This window comes from Notechis scutatus, chromosome 14, assembly GCF_049901735.1.
Source record: "Notechis scutatus isolate UNSWTSFEM ecotype Mainland chromosome 14, rNotScu1.2, whole genome shotgun sequence".
Lineage (NCBI taxonomy): Eukaryota > Metazoa > Chordata > Lepidosauria > Squamata > Elapidae > Notechis > Notechis scutatus.
In genome coordinates, this window is record NC_142022.1 from 6,661,355 (window position 1) to 6,682,904 (window position 21,550).

General features: G+C 48.1%; 2 protein-coding genes across 13 annotated transcripts in view; one reads left to right on the top strand and one right to left on the bottom strand.

Annotated features, from left to right (window-relative positions):
* Positions 1-3,346, top strand: part of FLRT1 (fibronectin leucine rich transmembrane protein 1) — a 35,529-nt gene extending 32,183 nt beyond the window's left edge. For both annotated transcript variants that reach the window (XM_026688377.2, XM_087943178.1), the window contains exon 3: positions 628-3,346. In XM_026688377.2, the coding sequence (XP_026544162.1) occupies positions 628-2,307 (1,680 nt within the window). In that variant the 3' untranslated portion in view covers positions 2,308-3,346. The remainder of the gene's footprint in view (positions 1-627) is intronic.
* MACROD1 (mono-ADP ribosylhydrolase 1) overlaps positions 1-21,550 on the bottom strand; it is a 202,398-nt gene that overhangs the window by 170,403 nt on the left and 10,445 nt on the right. The window lies entirely within an intron of this gene.

Below are 21,550 nucleotides of genomic sequence, written 5' to 3' on the forward strand. Positions count from 1 at the left end.
CACGCAAGATTATTACTGGAGAGCATGATTGATGACTCTTGGCTATGGATGTGTCCCATTGGAGAATATACATCCAAGGGTGGGGGGAAGACCAAGGCCAAGGAGGAAATAAATGATGTGTCTCAAGAGTCAGCTGCACCCAGGTAACACCAACATGGACACTCCTAATAAATTAATTGTTGTTTACTCTGAGAGTTGAGTCTAGAGACTCATGATTTGAATGGGGGTGGATTTGTCGGAGCCCTGACAGGTGGGATGTTCTTGGTTCCATTATTAGGCTGTTGTTTACTGTTAGCTTGTTTGTCTAAGTTGGTCGTTTCTTGATTGGGATATTGGTGGTATTTTTATTGGGGTCTGTTAATCTCATGAGCAGAGACTAAAAACCAAGATTAACACTGGACCAACAATCAGGAAGCAGTTCTCAAGCGTGGAAAGACAGAATGCTAGAGGCTTTCCTCTCTGGTCCTCTGCAAATTTTACTTCTAAAAGCAAGGTTAGCTTTGGACAATCTAGAACCCTGCTCATTTCTAGCTCAGGAACCCTAAGTCAGGTTTTCTAAATTGGGCACCCTAGAACTTTCTCCCTTTCCGCCATGCTAAATGTCCGATTCCTCTTGATTCCTGGCAGGTCATCTACCTCTACGAAAATGATCTGGATGAGTTTCCCATCAACCTGCCCCGCTCGCTGAAGGAACTGCATCTGCAGGACAACAACGTCCGTACCATCGCCCGGGATTCCCTGGCCAGGATCCCTCTGCTCGAGAAGCTGCACTTGGATGACAACTCGGTCTCCACCGTCAGCATCGAAGACGACGCCTTCGCCGACAGCACCCGCCTCAAGCTGCTCTTCCTCTCCCGCAACCATCTCAGCAGCATCCCTTCCGGGCTGCCGCGAACCCTGGAGGAGCTTCGCCTGGATGACAACCGCATCTCCACCATTCCCCTCCACGCCTTCAAAGGCCTCAACAGCTTGCGGCGTTTGGTGCTGGACGGCAACCTGCTCGCCAACCAGCGCATTGCGGACGACACGTTCAGCCGCCTGCAGAACCTCAGCGAGCTCTCGCTGGTACGCAACTCCCTGGCGGCCCCGCCGCTCAACCTGCCCAGCGCCCACCTGCAGAAGCTGTACCTGCAGGACAACGCCATCAGCCACATCCCGTACAACACCCTTTCCAAGATGCGGGAGCTGGAGAAGCTTGACCTGTCCAACAACAACCTGACCACCCTGCCCAAGGGACTCTTTGATGACCTGGACAGCCTCTCCCAGCTCCTGCTGAGGAACAACCCGTGGTACTGCAGCTGTAACCTCATGTGGCTGAGGGACTGGGTCAAGGCCCGAGCGGCGGTGGTCAACGTCAGAGGACTGATGTGCCAAGGGCCTGACCGGGTTAGAGGGATGGCCATCAAAGACATCACCAACGAGATGGACGAGTGCTTTGAAGTCGGTCAGCAGAGCAACTCCGCGGTGGTGGCCAAAACGACGGCCAGCAATGCTGCCGTCACCACCCCGCAGGGCTCCCTCTTTACCCTCAAAGCCAAACGCCCGGGCATCCAGCTGCCTGATTCCAACATCGACTATCCGATGGCCACCGGGTCAGGAGCCAAAACACTTGTGCTGAACGTCAAGCCGCTGACCGCCGACAGCATCCGTATCAGCTGGAAGGCATCCCTCCCGGCGGCCTCTTTCCGCCTCAGCTGGTTGCGCCTGGGCCACAGTCCAGCCGTCGGCTCCATCACCGAGACGCTGGTGCAAGGCGACAAGACTGAGTACCTCCTGACCGCCCTGGAGCCCAAATCCACCTACATCATCTGCATGGTCACCATGGAGACGGGCAACACCTACATCCCTGACGAGAGCCCCGTGTGCGCCAAAGCTGAGACCGCCGATATGTACAGTCCCACCACCACTCTCAACCACGAGCAAAACCTGGACCCCATGGCTGGGCTGCCCCTGGCGGGGATCATCGGTGGGGCGGTGGCCTTGGTTTTCCTCTTCCTGGTCCTGGCCGCCATTTGCTGGTACGTCCACCGGACCGGGGAGCTGCTGACGCATGAGCGAGGCATCCGGAAGAAGGATGACTACATGGAGTCGGGTACCAAGAAAGACAACTCCATCTTGGAGATCCGAGGGCCTGGCTTGCAAATGATCCCCATCAACCCTCACCGGGCGAAGGAAGAGTACGTCATCCACACCATATTCCCTTCCAACGGAACCAGCCTTTACAAAAGTACCCACACAATTGGCTACGGCACAACTCGGGGGTACAGAGAAGGGGGCATCCCAGATGTAGACTACGCCTATACATGATGCAAAGGTTTTCCCCTCCTTCCGGATGCATCGTGTCGCCCTTCCCCGTGCCCACATTCCACACTCCCCCGTTTTTACCCCCTCCCCAATCTCTCTCTCTCTCATACACACACACACACACACACACATATACACACATATACAGATGCACACGCACACAGGTTTGGGCTTGGATCGGTTCTTTGGTTGGGTGGTTTCAACTTTTTTTTTTTTTTGCCGAGAAGGAAGAGAAACGGCAAAACGCGGACTTATATTTTCCGAGCAGAACCCGCTGGAACCGAAGGGGAGGGGGAAGGGAAGCGAATTTTACAAACCAACCTTATTTTGTAGGGGAGGGGGAAAAAAGCAAAACCCACACAGCGTACACAAAACCCAAGTTTTGAAAAGTAGATACGGAGGGGACATAAAGACCTAATTTATATTTAATATGCCAGATTTAAAACAAAACAAAAAAACAAGCAAACAAACGAAAAAGGAGCGATCGGGAGGAACAATAGTGAATGAACGTTCGGTTTTATTGGGGTTTGTGGTGGGCTTTTTCCCTGCGAGGTGGGGTAGAAGGGAACAGGGGAAGATCTAGAGGAAGGCAGAAATGACACTGAGGATCGGGGGAAAAAATGCTACCTGTTTATCTTTCTTCCTGTATAAATCTTCTATTTTGTTCAGGGGTTAGATTATAAAAAGAAAAGAAAGAAAACTCTGTCGCGATGGCTAAACTGTCAACTGTCCTGGAGGATGCGTGGGAAGATCACTTTTGTTTTGCACCCCATAATTCTGCTTTCCTTACAGGTTCTGGATTTATTGTGCAAAATTGAGAAACAATACAGTTCGGGGAAGGTTTCCCCCCCCCTTTTTTTTCTTTGGGGGATCCTGAACAGTTACTCTTTGTCACAACTCGAGTCAATGCAACCTCGACTCCATCGTTACCTCCTCACCCAGCTATCTCTTGGGACAGTTACTCGAGACGATTCTCTCCATAGGAATAAACTCACCATGTAGCTCTCGAGTTTTTAGCAAACAAAACAAAACAAAAAAGAAACCGATGTGTGAAGATGGGACAGGCCAGCAGCGTCTTCCAACCAGCAAGATAATCAAACCTTCCATGGTGGTGGGAGGGAGGAGGAGGGGCTCTGAATTCCCAACGAATCTCAGGTTCACACATGAATGGTTTTTAAGCTGTTAAGGAAGGGGGAGAGAAAGTGTGGTTTTTGTGGTCCAAAGCCTTTGGCATTAGCTCAAAGGACCAGCCAGGTTGTTCTCGTTGCAATTTCCCAGGATGGTTCAAAGTCCTTCTCTTAAACCTCAGTATTCGCTAACTTGGGGAAGAATTTAAAAAGTCCTAATTGTCGATCCCGATAGGTGCGCCGTGATCTCCAGGCCACCTCAACGCAAGGATCCAGTCTCTTCGATCCAACTTGGGACTCGTCAAACCGACCGTACAGCCTCCGTCCTACCTTGGAAGTTCTTCGCGTTAGGAGGAGGAGCTCCAGGCAAAGGGCAACCTCGCGTGGCTGCAAATGTCCTCCATTGTACCACCCAGTTTGGACCTCTCTCGCATTCAGGGCAGGGGCTCGTTTCTATCCAGAGGCTCAAAAAAATGCAGAATTACTGTAGCCAAAAATCAGGAGGCTGAAACGCCAGTGAGGCTGAAAACAACTGGCTGTCTTGGGGAGCGGGGGAGGAACTGCTTAATAACGCGGCTCTAGTGAGGATCACGCTGGAATTGGCGAAGTTGAGACCAGTTGGTTAAAGAACAATCCAAGATTCAGAGTTATCGGTCAACACTTAACGGAATAAGGGAAGGGACCTTGGAGGTCTTCTAGTCCAAGTCCCCTGCTCAAAGCAGGAAACCCTGGACCAGAGGTCTCCAAACTTGGCAACTTTAAGACTTATGGACTTCAACTCCTAGAATTCTGGGAGTTGAAGTCCACAAGTCTTAAAGTTGCCATGTTTGGAGGCCTCTGTCCTAGACCAGGGGTCTCCAACATTGGCCGCTTTAAGCTTGGAGGACTTCAACTTTCAGAATTCCCCAGCCAGCTTTGCTGGCCAACGTTGGAGACCCCTGCCCTAGACCATTTCAGATAAATACACCATTTCAGACAAAGTGGCCACTGAAGTAGGACAAAGTACTCAACCTGTTGGATTTTGTGCCATCGTTGACGGGCTGATCTCCAAGAATGGGCCGTGTGCATGTTCAAAACTCTTGAGTTTGGTCTTCTAGCATCGCTGGGGAAGCTTTTTAGTTGAGCAGAGACGGCCAAGGGCGATGAAGAAGAGCATGGAAAGCTAAGGCTGAAACTGGCTGATGGACGGCAGGTCTGAGTCACTGTTGTAGGACCTGACCTTGGTTCTGACCTACAGGTAGTCCCCGACTTACGACCACGATGGAGCCCAAGAGTTATGTCCGCTGAGCGAGACATGCGTTGAGGGAGGTTTTGCTCCATTTCATGACTTTTCTTGCCACCGCTGTTAAGGGAATCGCTGCAGGCGTTAAGTTGGGAACTGAACCTGGCTTCCCCGTTGACTTGGCTGGTCAAAGAGGCCGCAAAAGGGGTTCCTGTGACCCCGGAACAGTGCAACTATCATAAATACAGTTGCCAAGCATCTGAATCTTGATCACGTGACCGTGGGGACGCTGAAGCAGTCATAAGTGTGAAAAACGGTCCTTAAGTCACTTTTTTTTTATCAGTGCCGTTGTAATTTTGAACAGTCACTAAATGAACTGTCGTCAATCGAGGATGACTTATATTACCTCCAGATGTTTAGGATGGGACTTCTCCGCATTCCTAGCACTCCCGGCTAAATTCTCGGGATGTGACCCAACGTATCTAGGCGCTTAGGAGTGGCTGCAGTAGAGTTTGCAGTAGAGTAGAAAGGACAGATAGAGAGAAACCAAGCGAGAGATGGCGATTTCGGATGACAGACAAACACTGCAGACAATGCAGCCTCGTTGAAAAAACCTTTTGCCATCTCTCCCCCCTCCCACTCTGAAAAAAAAATGCAATGCATCAATGAGACTTGGCAGAGAAAAATACCAAGGACTCCCATTGAAATCAAAGACCCCATGGAAAGGCAAGACGGTTGTAGAGTTTCCAGCCAAGTGTTGGGGCAAAAGTAGACATACATCCTGCCAATCCTCACTCATTTTTCTACTGGAAATGAGTAGCACAAAAGCAGGTTCCAGTCAGACTTGGGTTGAAGGGCCTGTCAGCCTTCCCATGGAGTTGACTCCGTGTCCAGGGATGGTGGCATCTAACCAGCTTGCAAAAGGTGGATCTAAAATAATCGGCACTCCCCTGACAAATTAAATCCAATTAAGGTGTCATTTAAATACACGTAGCCTTGCACGCATTATTGGGGGGGGGGAGGAAGAGGGAAGACCCTTGCATGAATACGAGGCCGCAAATTTCCCATCCCCCTCAAATTTCAATCAGTAGAATTAAGTAGCTAAGGGGGGGACCAAGACGCAATAAAATCTGGATTGGAATGGAAATTTTTCCCCTGAGAATTCCCTTCGTCACAAGGCTCCCCTGACAGGCTGATATTCCCAAATAGTGACAATTGTTCTGGGGGGAGTGAGGGGAAAAAAACCCATCACAACAAAAATGTTAAGCAGCATGTGAAAATTTTAAAGTGACATGGAAGGGAAGAGAAGAAAACCCCGTAAAAATTCAACGGATCAGAGCAAGCATTTGGGCCCCATCTGCTCCTCAGGGGAGGAGGCATCTCTGTATCCCTCAGTCACAATTGCCCACCTTCAGGAAATGAGGAGTGGTCCCAAGGCAACTTTAGCTGCTGCCTATATTGGTTTCCCCTCTCAATTTGCAATGCTCTGTGTATGACTAGGACAGGAGCCTCCAAACTTGGCAATTTTAAGACTTGTGGACTTCAACGTCCAGAATTCTCCAGCCAGCTGGGGAATTCCGGGCGTTGAAGTCCACAAGTCTTAGAGTTACCAAGTTTGAAGAGCCCTGATAGGACGCCAATATGCTCCTGGTAGTTTATAATACAGAATGTTCCTTCTGCAATTTTTTTTTCCAAAGTCAACTGGGCTTTTCTTGTTTTTGTCTTTTCTTTGAAAAACGTTTTGCTTTTCATCCAAGAAGTTCTAGCTGGTGGGGAATGAAAGGGTTTATATATATATATATATATATTTTGCAGCCATTTGTTCGTTATATAGCTCCAGGAGAGAGCTAAGCACCAACCTTCAGAGTGCTAGCGACCGGAGGACTGCAAACTTGGATGAGAAGACAAATGTTTCCAAAGGAACAAAACCCAAGAAAGTCTGGTTGCCTTTTGGGAAAAGAAAAAAAAAAAAGCACCTTTGGGACAAGCATGACCTAAATCAGGGGCCTCCAACCTTGGGCCCTTTAAGATGGGCGGACTTCAACTCCCAGAATTCCCCAGCCACAACTCTGGCTGGGGAATTCTGGGAGTTGAAGTCCGCCTACCTTAAAGGGGCCAGGGTTTGAGAACCATTGCTGTAAAGACGGGTATCCGTTCAACTGCCTTGGCGAGCTCACTGATTTGGTTTTCAAAATGCACTTCGTTAGCAGCACCCCAGAATAATGTGGGTGAAAATGAAGGGAAGCCTATTGGAAGAAGAGGGCCTAGTTTAAAACACCCTCAGTGAAGAAAACACACAAACAAGCTGGGGAGGGCGGGGAGGGAGAAGAAAACTGCTCCAGGCTAACTCATATTTATCCGCTAAACATCGCTTTGCAGAATCGGGGCCTGGGACCCAAGGTGCCGCTCTCACCTCCCGCGAAGTGCGATTTTATTAAGTGCTTAACTCCATACCCAGCACTTCACAAACCGAGATAATGTGAGGAGGCTCTCGGGGAGCTGGTGTTTAGCACAAGGCAAAGTCGAAATAAAATAAAAACAAAAAACAACACACACACACACAAAACCCATGCTCTCCCCTCTCCCCCCCAAAATGCCTCTTCCCCATCTCTCATTAATTCAGGTGATTTGACGGGCGCTGGTATACGCTGGTGTTGGCCGTCGCAAGCGATTTGCAGCTCGGCTTGTAAAGTTTGCGTCCTAAGAGAGTTTTTTTTTATTTATTTGTTTTGAAAACAGCAAGTTAGAGAAAGACTCCAGGGGCATCCAGAGGAATGATTAGAGATGGAAGGGACCTTGTAAGTCATCTAGTCCAGCCCTCCGACCAAGCAGGAGGCCCTACACACCATTTCTGACAAATGGCAGTCTTCCTGCCCGATCTTTGCAACCTTCAGGGATAGTTGCATTTCAATTCATTTTTAAAATTGGGACTACTGCTCCCAGCATCCTTGTTCATTGGCTAAGTTAGCTGGAGACGAAAGGAGTTTGAGTGGGAGGGCATCACAGACAAAACATCCAATGGTTCCTTATTTTTAGACTTTAAATGGCCGAGCAAGATACAGGTAGTCCTCAACTTACAACCATTCGTTTAATGACCAAAGTTACGGCGGCCCTTAAAAAAAAAGTGACTCGACTTTCTTCCACATTTACGACTGTTGCAGCATCCCCGTGCTCGTCACGTGATCAAAATTCAGATGCTTGGCAACTGTCTCATAGTTACAACGGTCGCAGTGTCCCGGGGTCGTGGGATCCCCTTCTGACAAGCAAAGGCAATGGAGAAGCCGCGAGACTAACTTCACTTCAGCGATTGGCTTAACAGCCGTGGCAAGAAAGGGCGTAAAATTGGGGAGGGGGGGGGGAAACTCGCCGAACAACTGTCTTGCTTAGCGACAAAACCTGGGCTCCGTTGTGGCCGTAAGTCTAGGACAGTCTGCACCCTTGACGTTGAGGAAGAAACGCAAACCTTTATTTAGAGCAGGAAAACTGAACCAGTGGAGTTGGGAAGACCCCCCCGAGAAGGAGGCGGGAAATCCAAAGGGGAGGGTGAGCAGGATGGGGGGGGAAGAGAGCATACAATGGGCTCCTTTTCCACCTGCTTGTCTAAGATAACATTTTTGGGAGGAGACAAAGCTGGAAAACACCTCCAGTTTCTCCCCCCTGTTCTGTCTTCCTTTCCATTCTGACTTCTGCACCCAACCAATTCGTATATCCAACTCTCCTTTCTTCCACCTTCTTGGCCGGCACCCCAAATCCCTTCTGTAAGTTTTAAAAGGACATTGGGGGGGGGGGGGTGTTCCAGCACGTGGCCATAAAATGCACTCCCCCCACCCCATGCAATGTCACTTTGCCCATGGACTGTCAATGCTTCAAAAATAGGAAGTGTGACAGCTGTCCATCCATCAAACGTCCAAATGCTCTCTGAGGGCTGGGGATTATGGGAACTAGACTCCAATCGCTAGAGGGCCACAGACTGGGGAAGTCCGTCCGAGCTTCCGATGCGCTTCGGTTCGTCCTTGGCAAGGGTCTTATCGGTACTCGACAGGCAGGCTAAAATGTCTCTGTTCGAATGGTGTTTCAGTCCTGCGGCATCAGCCTTTGGCACAGGGTGGATTGTCTGCTTGACAAATGGGCTTTTTAAAAAATATATATATAAAATAAAATGCCACCTTTTGCTCTTCCAGTACATCCTTCTTGGTAAGCCAGCTTCCATTTGGCCTACCTCCACACAGCAAAGAGAATTCAGGAGCTGTTTGCAATGGTTAATTTCTTTTTAAGGCCCAGGCGAAGCGCAAAGGTGGCATTTGCTGATCAGGGAAGTGCGGAAGGGCAAGTTCTGAAAATAGCAAGGGCTGCGACTCACAGAACCATTTCTAGAAAAAGACACAGAGGCACGGAGGAACGCTTCGGCGAGTCTCCGATGCTTGTACGAAGCGTGACAGGTAGCAACATTCGGTCTTGCCTATAATGTTCCCTTAGGATGGCTGAGTTTTATTTTTAGGCCAGGTGGGAGAGGGAGGTGTGTCCTTTCCACTGTGGATGAACTACAGGTCACAGCATCCTTCTCTATGGGCCTTACTTGCTGGATTTATTGGAAGTGGCCAACTGAGTTCACATCTGGAAGGACACAAGCTTCCCCTGAGTGTCCAAAGTAGACTTCTAGCCCAGCGTTTCTCAACCTTGGGAACTTTAAGATGGGTGGACCAACTCCCAGAATTCCCCAGACACCGTTGCTGGCTGGGGAATTCTGGGAGTTGAATTCCACTGATCTTAAAGTTTCCAGGATGGAGAAACACGAGGGTCTGTCTTGTAGCACTGATAACATGTTGTAGACCAACTCTTCCATTTAGCCTGTGGTCATCTGGTTTTACTGGACCACCTCTCCCCATATTCATCAGGTTCAGAATATCCAAGGCTCCCCTACTGTTCCCACAGCAGATCTTCCCCCAGGGCATGTCTGGATATAGAGAAGGAAGGACTGAAAGGTCAGGCTGATCTGTGTGTCTCAGACCAGCGGTCCAAATGGTGCCTTTGAGGATGAAAACTATCTTCCGAGGGAACAACCAGGCAATGCCAGCAGCCAGCATGGTGGTTACAGATGGAGGGAACCAGTGATAAGGAACAAAGACAAAATATGTTCTTGTTCTCTGCAAGATATGGTGGGGAAGCCAAGGTTGATGTGCTGCAGATCTTTGGCTTCTAGTTGAAAGCAACTTCTCTTGACCACAAAGAGGTTCTATTGAGGCGTGGTTGATGTAATCTGTCAAATCAAAGGGTGCCCTTCTGTTGGGCGGGACCTCCATTCCCAAAGTGCCAGGGTCAGGTTGAGAAAGAAAAATAGTGGAATGCTGAGGAACACCAATAGCGGGAGATGTTCTCCAACACAGACAGGACTAACCCAGATTTGTCCAGAATACCCGCACAGACCAGTCCTGATTGCTGGTTTGCTGAATTTTACCCTTCCGGGAGGTGTTGCCAAATCCAACTTCCCCGAGAGATGATCACTCATGGAATTCTCTAGATAAGACCTCAGCTCCAAAGGCACCGTCTCTGTCTCCACCTTAGCATCTTCATCGGCCCTCACCCACTCGAGACAACTCAGTGAAATCTGCACGGTCCTGCTGGTGAAAATCCAATCCTCGTTCAACTTGATGTTCCTTGGGTCATCCGACAAGTCCCAGAGTTCCAGGTTGTCCAGAAGAACAGATGAACTTTTTGAAGCCAACTCATAAAGTTCCTATTGATGCAGCTATTGATTCCTCCTGATGGAATTGAACTTACGGAAGCCAAGGCAGGTGCCCTAACTTCCAAGAAAGGGGAAAAAGAGAACCAGCAGCCACCCTCTTTCCCCATCATCCCTGTTTTGAGAACAGCTAAAGGTCTTCAGCAAAACGTAGACTTAGCGCCAGCGAGCGGCACTTTGCGCATGGAAACGGTGATAACAAGAGACTACTGTTGAAAAGAGAGAGGACACCGATGGCCACATGGGATTTAATCTAAAGGTTTTTTTAAAAGCCTTTTGAAAAACTGTCTGGGATCACGGTGGCCAGCCTGTTTTTTTTTTTAAAAAAAAGACAATTTGGGACAGCCTCGTCCCACTCACCACTGCCTCTCTCGTTCCAGCTATCCTTGCACCAGTTCCCAAGCTGAGTCTCCATCCTGAACTCTCTACGCCAAACTAAGGGTGTTTATTTTATTTTATTTTATTTTTCTGTTGAAACCTCCCCACCTTCCTCTTTTCTTGACTTCAGAGAAACCAAAGTGCTCTCTTTGGCGCAACCTTTGGCCTCCTCCTCCTCCTCCTCCTCGTTTTAGGTGCCTTGAAAATTTTCAAATGTTTAAAAAAAAATAATGAATGTCTCGCAAATTCTCTTAGTCCTTTTTTTCCTCCTCTCCGTTTTTCATAGAAAAACAAAACAAAAAAAGTACAAGTTTAAAAAATTAATTATTAAAAATAAAGAAACAAAAAAAAAAACCAAAGAGTTTTTCCTTATTTGGCGGGCGGAGGGGGGGGAATAAAATGGGGAAAAGTTTAATTTTGACAGCCAGTTTCACGATATGACTCGGCACAAACTCGGGTTGGTCTTCTGGTGGGAATTGTAAGCACCCAAATTTTGCTAGATTCATCCATCATTATTTTAGACATTAAAACAGCCTGTCCATCAAGATTTGTTATGTAAGCCATGATTGATCGGGATGACCCAATACATAAGCCACAAACTTGAATCTGATAAGTCACAGTGCCTTGGTTCATACTTGATTTTAAACCAGGGTTGCCCAAACTTGACCATTTTTGGCTTGTGTGGACTTTGACTCCCAGAATTCCACTACCAGCTTGACCATTGATAAGTATTCTGGAGATTGAAGTCCACACCCCTGGAAATAGCTGACATTGGGAAATGCAGGTTTAAGTCATGGTTTACTAACCATGAATGATTAAAAGTTGGTTGACTGCATTAACACAACATATTGCCCAATAAACGTTGGAACCACAATACCTGGGTTTGTAACCACCTTATACCATTATTTAACCATGGCTTTCTGAGTAAATGCACACAATATGTTAAATTGAGCTGGGTGACCCTTCTGGACATCTTCCTGAAATACTGAACTATGATTCCTAACCAGCATTGTACAATGATTGCTTGAAATTATAGATCCCTGCAAAGAACCAGAAAAATCCCACCCTGGTTTTCCGTGTCTCTTTAAACTCCGATCTTAGTCACAGACAAGCCTTGTGCTGCAATTATTTTCTTGTCATTTGGGACAGTCCCCATTTTAAGGAAGTTGGACAGTGGACCTCAGCTGAACTTTTTTTAAAAAAGATTGTGACAGAGGCGAGATTTGAACCAGGAGCTCCGTCTATCAGCCCCAGGAGGAGACAAAACTTGACTTCTCTGGGCTACTCAAGCCTGCCTCCTGGACTGTAATATCCCCCCCCCAAGAGGGGGGAGGGGGGAATTATTTCCTGTCACTTTGTAATGGTGGTTTCTGCTAAATTTAACATAAAACTCAAATTCATTACTTCGGCATTAGACAGGCTCCAGAATTTGCCCACAGGTTAATGGATTTCTCCTGGGGGACGAAAGTTTGCCATTTTTCAGCGGGCAGTGATGACAAGCAAGGCACAAAGGGTGATGCCACCCCTGGGGAGATGGAGGGTCTTTGGGAGGGGGTGGACTCTGGACCTCAGCCCGCAAGGCCGGTTGGCGTGAAGGCACAAGCCGACAAGAAGAAGACAACAGCAAAACAAGAATCGTCCATATTCCCTGGAGCATGTTAAGGCTTTCTTTCTTTTTTTTAAAATACTCCATGCTCTCCAAGCCGCTTGTGTGCTGGTTTATGGAAAGCACGATGACAGCGCCTTATATTTAAGCAATACAAAACCATTAATTGGAAAGGACGCGGAAGAAAAAGGAGAATTTAGATACTTTACACACAAAAGGCCTAGGTGAAAAACTAGGTCTTCGGTGGGCTCCTAAAAGACACGGCTGCCTCTCAAATTCCTGACACAAAACTTGCAAAGGTGCTCCCCCCCAAAAAAACAGCTGCTTAGAGCAATATGAGAAATTGGGGGATTCAGAGGGGGGGGGTGCAGAATCCTCTCTCCAGCAGCCCCAAATGAACACCGTATGTACATGCACATAAATAGTTGAGAGTCTGAAACCAACTCCCAGCTTTTTAATCCTCCTCATTTTGCTCCTGCAGGAAATAACTGTGTTAGGAGAGTAATTCATCGAACACAACCTGCGTCTCAGCAAAAGTGTGTTATGCAACATCCGAGTTAGTAGGTGTTGTTTGTCCACATGCACATAACTCATGCAACAACGCAGCTCGTTTTAAGCCCGATGCAACATTTCAGGTTGTTTTCATGCCCAATGCAACAGCGCAGCTTGTTCTAACGCTCAATCCAACAGTGCAGCTTGTTCTAATGCCCATTGTAGTATTGCAGTTTAACACCAAATGCATCATTGCACCTTGTTTCCACACCAGGCCAAATCCTGGCCAAATCCTCCCCCCTCCCTTGTCCAATCCATCAAGACCTCAGTCTCTCTTTTTTTTCCTTTTTTTTTAGCCATTATTTTCTTGCCCAAGGGCATCTTGCCATTTGCTTTTTATAAACGCTGCTTTTATTCTCTCCAAGCCCACATTTATTGACCTACATCAACTCTTCAAGGGTTGGAGGGAGAGATCGGGAGCCTTCTTCTTTATTTTTAAAATCTTAAAAATAAAACCCAAGGACAGAAAATTGGGGGGATGGGGGGGTGAAGCAAGGGAGGGAGAAAGATGGATATTAATTTGGGAAAGAGGTCAAGACAGGCAAGACGGAAAACGTACAGATTGGGGGAGGGGGAGGGGGGAGCACCAGATTTAGAGAACAAAAAAAATGCCTTCCTGAGTTAGGTTTGGACTTCTGATTTAACAAGAAAAGGAAACGCAGTCAGGAGGCCTGGCTCTATTAATAACCCAGAATGCCAGCTCCAAGAGAAGACAGACTCATCACACACTGAGGCACAGCTGGAAAAAAAATGCTTCTGGGCCTCCCACGGCCCCCAAATGGATGGCAAGCGCATCTCCTTAACAGCCCTAATTCATGCTCTGCTCAGGGAGCAGAAAATCTCGGTAGTTAACCAATGCTACGAAAGCATCTGATGGCCTGACCCAGATGGAGGCAGAGGGAGCGGCTGTGAATAGATGGCAAGGTAAGACCATGTCCTCTGCACTGGGGTTTCTCAACCGTGGGAATTGGAAGAGGGGTGGCACTACAACTCCCAGCTGGCTGGGGAATTCTGGGAGTGAAAAGTGTCAGAATTGAGCTGGAAGGGACCTCGGAGGTCTGTTAGCTCAAGCAGGAGAAACCCTACCCCATTTCTAACAAATGGTTGTCCAATCTCTTCTTAAAAACCTCCAGTGATGGAGCATTCACAACTTCTGGTGGCAAGCCGTTCCACTGGTTAATTGTCCTGTTAGAACATATCTCCTCAATTCCGGTTTGCTTCTCTCCTGGATTAGTTTCCATCTGTTGTTTCTTGTCCTGCCTTCTTTGGTGCTTTGGAAAATAGGTGGACCACCCCCCCACCCTTCATTGTGGTAGGCCTGTTCTACCCACCTATTCTACCCATTTCCAAGTTCCCAAGGTTGAGACATACCAGACTAGACTTTCTGGATTTTGACTTCTGTTCAGTTAGAGAAGACAATGAGAGGTCTTACTCTCTGAGCTTGGTGGTTTTCTTGCAAATATTTCTTTACAAAACTAAAGTTTGATAAACCTTTTTGTTGTTTTTTTGCAAGTTTTGGCAAACCACAAAGTTCAGAGAGCATCAAGGACCCCTCATTGTCTTCTCTAACTAGAACTTAGCAGAAGTAAATCAACATCAGTGCTAGAAGGAAGGGGAATTACTGAGGATGTTCCCTAGTTGGGTCATGAAACGTCTGCAAGAAAACCGCCAAGCTCAGAGAGCACCCATTTCAACCCTGAGCCTACAAATATTCTTCTTGAGAGAGGACAGGGCCAAGGGAGTGTAAGAATTGCTGGGAAGCCTAGAACCAAACTGACTTATTTTGATTTGGAGGTTCTAGACCTGCGCAAAGAGGCTCCCCTCAATTCTCAGCACTCCCATCCAAACATTGTTCTCCGACTGAGAAAGGGCCAGGATTTAATTCTAGTCCTCGACTTACAGCCACAAAGGGGGGGGGAGAGAATTTCCACCGCTAAGCACGGCGGTTGTTCTGTGAGTCATGCCCAATTTTATGACTGTTTTTGCCATGATTCTTGAGTGAAACCACTGCAGTTGTTAAGGGAACGCACAGGGTTGTTAAACGAATATGGCCTCCCCTTGCTTTTTGGAAGCCAGTGTTCCGGAAGGTTGCAGAAAGCGATCAAGGGATAAAACACATGCTGGTTAGCAAGTGCTTGAATTTTGATCGTATGATTGTGGGGAATAGCGTGACGGTCGTAAGTCCGAGAATCAGTCCTGTCACTTTTTTTCAGTGCCATTGAACGGTCATTAAATGAACTGCAAATTGTGGACTGTGTACCAAAGAAGAGTAACTGAGGACCTGCGTTCACGTAGCCATGCGAATCCTGTTCTGTGGTCTGATGCAGATATTTGCTGGATAGCACAGCTCTGCTGCTTAATAATCACAGTGGTAAAGCCATAGTATCAGATCTCTACGGTGTGAGGATGAGTCCCTGTGTCTTTAAACCGCCTCTGGTCTCCCCCTTTCTTAAAAAAGGAAAAAAACCCAAATCCTGGCTTCCTTTCAGCCCCATGCTAAAATATGAAGAGCGCACAGCCTACAGCCCAGCTCCGACTCCAGGGAGGACACCAGCCATATGCTGAGCATATGGCTGAGCATTCAGCACAGATCAAAGGGTGAGGTTTATGCGCCGCTCGGCCAGCGCTGCTACGCCAAATTGCCAAAAAGGTGACAAATTTTCAAAAAAGAAAGCGTTTCTTCAAAAGGGGAGTGCGTTGCACGGAGCTGTTTTGCTTTTTCTAAAAAGAAAGTAACAATCAATCCTAAACACTGGAAACATGGGACAAACTAACTAGAATCAGAGATTTTCATAGTTTTAAATCAAGAGTCCCTAATGCCCGAGTAGAAAAAAGAGGGGCTTTATAAAATAACACATTGTGCCATGTCTGGCAGGGAATTCTGGGAGTTGAAGTCCACAGATCTTAAAACACGCTGGCTGGGGAATTCTGGGATTTGAAGTCCACAAGCCTTAAAGTTGCCAAGTTTGGGGACTCCTGTCTTAAAGCATGCTGGCTGGGGAATTCTAGGAGCTGAAGTCTACCCATCTTAAAGCGTGCTGGCTGGGGAATTCTGGGATTTGAAGTCCACTGATCTTAAAACATGCTGGCGGGGGAATTCTGGGATTTGAAGTCCACAGATCTTAAAACATGCTGGCTGGGGGATTCTGGGAGTTGAAGTCCACAGATCTTAAAACATGCTGGCTGGGGGATTCTGGGAGTTGAAGTCCACAGATCTTAAAACATGCTGGCTGGGGGATTCTGGGAGTTGAAGTCCACAGATCTTAAAACATGCTGGCTGGGGGATTCTGGGAGTTGAAGTCCACAGATCTTAAAACACAGTGGGTTGGGGAAACTAGGAAGCATTTTTTTCTCAGTGTGTTCCTACTGATCTTCCAAACGTCTGCCTCTTTGGCTGAGATGCCTGCCAACTACCAATTCCCAGAAAATCCCCCCCTTCCCCCCGTCGCTCCCAACCAAGGTAAGTTCTAATCTAGTCAAACCCACCTGAAGCATTTTGGGTTGGAGAACCTGCGCCGCAACCAGGTTGGACAGCTCCAAACCAAACCAAACCAAGGGGTGCTCAGGAGCCTTTCTTACTGAGGCCTTACTTCTTCTTCCTCCCTTCCCGGCACAATGGAGGTTTAAACTACAAGTGGTCCTCAGATTACGACCAAAAGTGAGCCGGAAATGTCTGCTGCTAAGCGAGAGATTGGTTAAGTGAGTTTTACCCCATTGCCTCTCTTTTCTGGCTCCCCTTTCGTGCCACCGCTGTTAAGAGAATCCCTGCAGTTGTTACGCTGGTCACGCGGCTGTTAAGTGAATCTGGCTTTCCCGTTGACTTTGCCTGTCAGAAGGTCGCAAAAGGGGATCATGTGACCCCGGGGACAGTGCAACGGTCACAAACACGAGCCATCTGCCAAGCACCTGGATTCTGATCATACGACCCTAGGGAGACTGCAATCGTCTAAGTATGAAAAATGGTCACAAGGCACATTTTTCAGTACCGTTATAACTTTCAACGGTCGCTAAATGAACTGTTGTAAGCCGAGGACCACCTGTACTCAGTCTCCAGCTGTCACTCAGCGCCAAGTTTAGGGAGACCAGGGAGAACGTGGGAACCAAGGAGAACTGTGGCCCTCCGGGAATGCAGGAACCACCATTCCAGCACCTTTCGGCCAGTCTGGCTAACTGGGAAATGTCCTCCATCACATCTGGAGGGGGACCATTGCTGCGCCCTTTGCCTAACTGCCCCCACCCCATCGGTGATGCTGGCACCATCGCCCTGTCTCTCTATGGCCAGGAGGCGCCTGCAGTGGCAAAGCCTCCGAAGGCTGCTGCAGCCACCAGCTGCAAACCAAGACTTGCTAAGTGGGGTTCGCACCCTGCTAAAGCAGATGTCAGACGCGTGGCTCTGTTTAGCACTGCCAGAGCAGGCCTGACACGTTTGCTGGCAGCCCAGGGCAGGGATAGAGAGGGATCCCTGCTGCTCCTTGCGTATGGCGCCTGCCTCGGAAGGTATCCGGCAGAAGGAAGGATTGGTTTAAAAGCTGGGGGGGGGGAAGCAGCTGAAAAAGCCCTTCCCTCAATTCTGGGCCTGGCTAGTCTAGGGAAGAGAAAGACCAGGGGAGACAGGAGAGCAGTCTTCCAATATTTGAGGTGCTGCCACAGAGAGGGGCCCCCCGAAGGCCAGACAAGGAAGAATGGATGGAAACTGAACAGGGAGAAATTCAACCTGGAAATAAGAAGGAATTTTCTGACAGTGAGAACAATCAACCCATGGAAGAGAAGTTGCCTTCAGAAGTTGTGGGAGCTTCATCCCTGGAGGCTTTCAAGAAGAGACTAGTCTGCCCTCTGTCAGAAATGGTGTAGGGTCTCCTGCTTGGGCAGGGGGTTGGACTAGATGACCTACAAGGTCCCTTTCCAACTCGGTTAATCTGTCATTCTAGATGCAGGCAGATAGCAATAGCAATAGTACTTAGACTTATATACTGCTTTATATAGTGCTTTACAGCCCGCTCTGAGCGATTTTACAGAGCCCCCAGCAAGCCGGGTCCTCATTTTACCCACCTCGGAAGGACGGAAGGCTGAGTCAACCTTGAGCCTGGTGGGATTCGAACTGCCAAATTGCAGGCAGCCGGCAGTCAGCAAGAGTGGCCTGCAGTACCACATTCTAACCACTGCACCACAGAGGCGCCACTATGCCCCCTCCGGCCAATTCCCCACCCTGCAAAGCAAGGCATCTTAAGCCTCATCTCCATTAGCAGGAGGAAAATTGCATCGGACAGAAACACTGCGGAGTTCGCTCTCGTGGCCAAAAACACGGACACGCCCAGCCCCCGGACTGGGAATCGAGCTCTGCAGCCAAGCAAAGGGGAGCACGCTCCCAACTTTGGCTTGGATGCCAGGAGAGGGAGGATGAGTTCTAACACGAAGGGGTACCCGCCTGTGCTGTAATTACAACGGACCAGGCAGTCATGGTGAGCGGGAGAGCAACATTAAGTTAAACCGTGGAAAAGCAGAGGGGAAAAAACTCCCTAAGCTGCCTGGATAGAATCCTTTTGGCCCCTTGGGCGAGGTGTCAGTACGCATCGATTAATCTTGTGTGAATTACTGGGCTCAACGCTATAGGTGTTAGGGAAGTTATACACACACACACACACACACACACACACACACACACTGTATGTATCTGTACTGGATTTTGATTAGGGGTGCATGTTTAAACTGCTGTTGTGTGTTGTTAGATGCCCAGAGCCATTTGGTGAGCAGGCAGTCATATAAACTGAAGAGAGAAAATAAATAAAACAGCTCACACAAAGCTTCCAAACCAATGGGATTTTATTTATTTATTTATTTGGGGGAAATAAAGCAGTCCTGGTTTTTAAAAGTCTTCCATATCTGCTTGAAATCTTTCCGCAAACCTGCTCAGGTGTCATTGTGTTCTCCGGGGGAACTAAATGGATAAATATAAGGGAACACCAGACTTTGGGGCCCCAGTCCAGCTAAGAATCAGATCAGCCATGTTTCCAGGCTGGCTAACAAAGACGGTCCCCCCCCCGTTCCCCCCAGGCAGTGTACAAATCCTATAAAAATATAATGCAAAATAAACTAAGCAGGCAGTCAAAAGGATGAGCTGGTTCGGAGGACAGCTGCTCCAGAACCAGCTGGCTGCTTGTAAAGGGAGGAGAAACCCCAATTATTACATTATACATTATCCTGCATTGTTGCAGGAGCCTTTTTCTGGGTGCAATTCAAGGAAGCCTACAAACTAAGCCCTGTTATCTGTCAGGTTGTGGGCACCTTAAGATAATCTATTCTGCGTCCTTGACTTACAACCATCGCAGCCTCCCCCATGGTCACCTGGTCAAAATTCAGCCTCTTGGCAACTGACTTGTATTTATGATGGTTGCAGGGTCATCTGACCAACCCTTTGACAACCTTCTGACCGGCGAAGTCAACAGGGAAGCCAGATTCACTTAACAACTGTGTTGCTAACTTAACAGCTACAGTGGTTCACTTAACAACGGTGGCAAGAAAGGTCGTAAAAGGGGGCAACACTCAGTTCACAACTGTCTCACTTAGCAACATATATTTTGGTCATCAGCCGAGGACTATTGTTCAGATGCTAATCTTCTCTGCGATGGTGCCTAAAACACGCTGTCTGCCCACCCCCAGCTGGAGCAAATGCAATAAATAAAATAGAGGAGGAGGGGTTGAAGGGGGAGGAGAGGAGGAGGAGAAAGAGGGAAGGGGAAGGAAGGGGGGGGGGAAGGGAGGAGAAGGAAGAAGAAGGAGAAGGAGAAGAGGAGGAGGAAGAGGTAGAGGAGGAGGAGGAAGAAGAGGAGAAGGAGGAGGAGGAGGAACCCAGGAGAAGAAATGTTGATGGCAAGAGAGGAAAAGAGCCGGACAGGAAAAGAGACACACGAGAAATCTTGCCAATTCCTGTACAATGTGGTAGCTAAATTTCTCAAAAAAAAGAAGAAGAAGACCATAATACATTTGGGCAGCCCAGAAAGAGGGTTATCAGCAGATATCCACTTAATGTGCGGCTGCTGCATTTTCACTGCCATTGGTTGGATTTTCTGCCCCAGGGGTCAAAATAATTCCTCTGGCCTTAGGGAACACAGGCCTTGATTCAGGGGAGAGAGGCTATCACTTATTTCTCAGCCTCGGGCAGCCTCCTCCAAAGACACCCAGCGAGGAACAGAGGGAGACATTAAGTTAAATTCACATCAGAGACATCCCTTGTGGGAAAAAAAGCGTGTGGAAGGAGCAGAAGGGGGAGGGAGTTAATGTGCTGGTAGAGCTAAAGACTCCACGAGGCCTCCATGTTGGCCTGTGGCCCCCAGGTATACGGCTTGCAGCTCCCCAGAAGTCGTGCAAAAGTTTGTTTATTAATTAAGAAGATTTATAGGGGTGCCCAGCTTACTCGGGGTGACTCTGGGGGGCTTACAAAAATAAAATCCCAATAAACCTGGACAATACAACCAACTGCAGCAATACAACCAACTACACGATGGGCTTCTTTGGAGGTCCCCAGGCCTGCTGGAAAAACCACGTCTATTTAGAACAGAGAACACGGAATTTAACACACACACCCCTTAGGGGTAGTCCTTGACATACGGCAATCAGAATCTGAATTTCAGTTGTGAAGCAAGGCATGAGTAGGGCCCAACGGTAGGGCTTTTTCGCCACGGGTTGTTCAGCGAATTGCTGCAGTTGTTAAGTGAATCACATGGTTGTTAAGCGAATCCGGCTTGCCCCATTGGAGTTTGCTCGCGGGAAGGTGGCAAATGGCGGTCTGGGTGACCTCAGAATGCTGCAATTGTGACAAATACACACTGGTTGCCAAGCGCCCAAAGTTTGGTTGTGGGGCCGTGGGGATGTCCGCTGCGACCATCGTAAGGGTGAGGACCGGTTCTAAGTCACTTTTTTTTCAGTGCTGTTGTAACTTTGAACAGTCACTGAGCGAACGGTTGTAAGTCAAGGGCTACCTGTAATACTGTATTTTATGGGACCCAAGGGGAGAGGGAAGCATTAATATTCACCGTAGTTCTGTGACTAAAATTGCATTTGGGGTTTTGACTTGGTGCCACTCAAGAACACACAAAAACACACACACAAACAAAACACACACAAACAAAACACACAAAGTACACACAAACAAAACACAAAAACAAAACACACACAAACAAAACACACACACAAAAACAACACACATATACAAACAAAGCACACACACAACACCCCCCATGGGTGATGAATGCAGTCATTCTGGCTGACCAAAAGCTCAGGGTGTCTCTTCTTTTTACAGAATGTGATCCTTGCCATTTTGGCTAAGGTATCAAGTGGCCTGTGCCCCAAGTTGCAGAACATAGATATAATAAGTGATAAGGGATCTTGGAGGTCGTCTAGTCCAACCCCTACTTAAGCAGGAGACCCTCTACTGTTCTAGACAACCGGTAGTCCAATCTTTCCTTGAAAAACCTCCAGCGATGGAGCGCCCACAATGTCCGGAGCGAAGCCGTTCCACTGATGAATGGTCCTTGATACTTACGTGGCATCTGCATGGTCAGCAGCACCCCCGGTCCCCAATCCCCATTAGCAGGGTCTGTCCCCCCCCTCCATTCCCCCCCCAA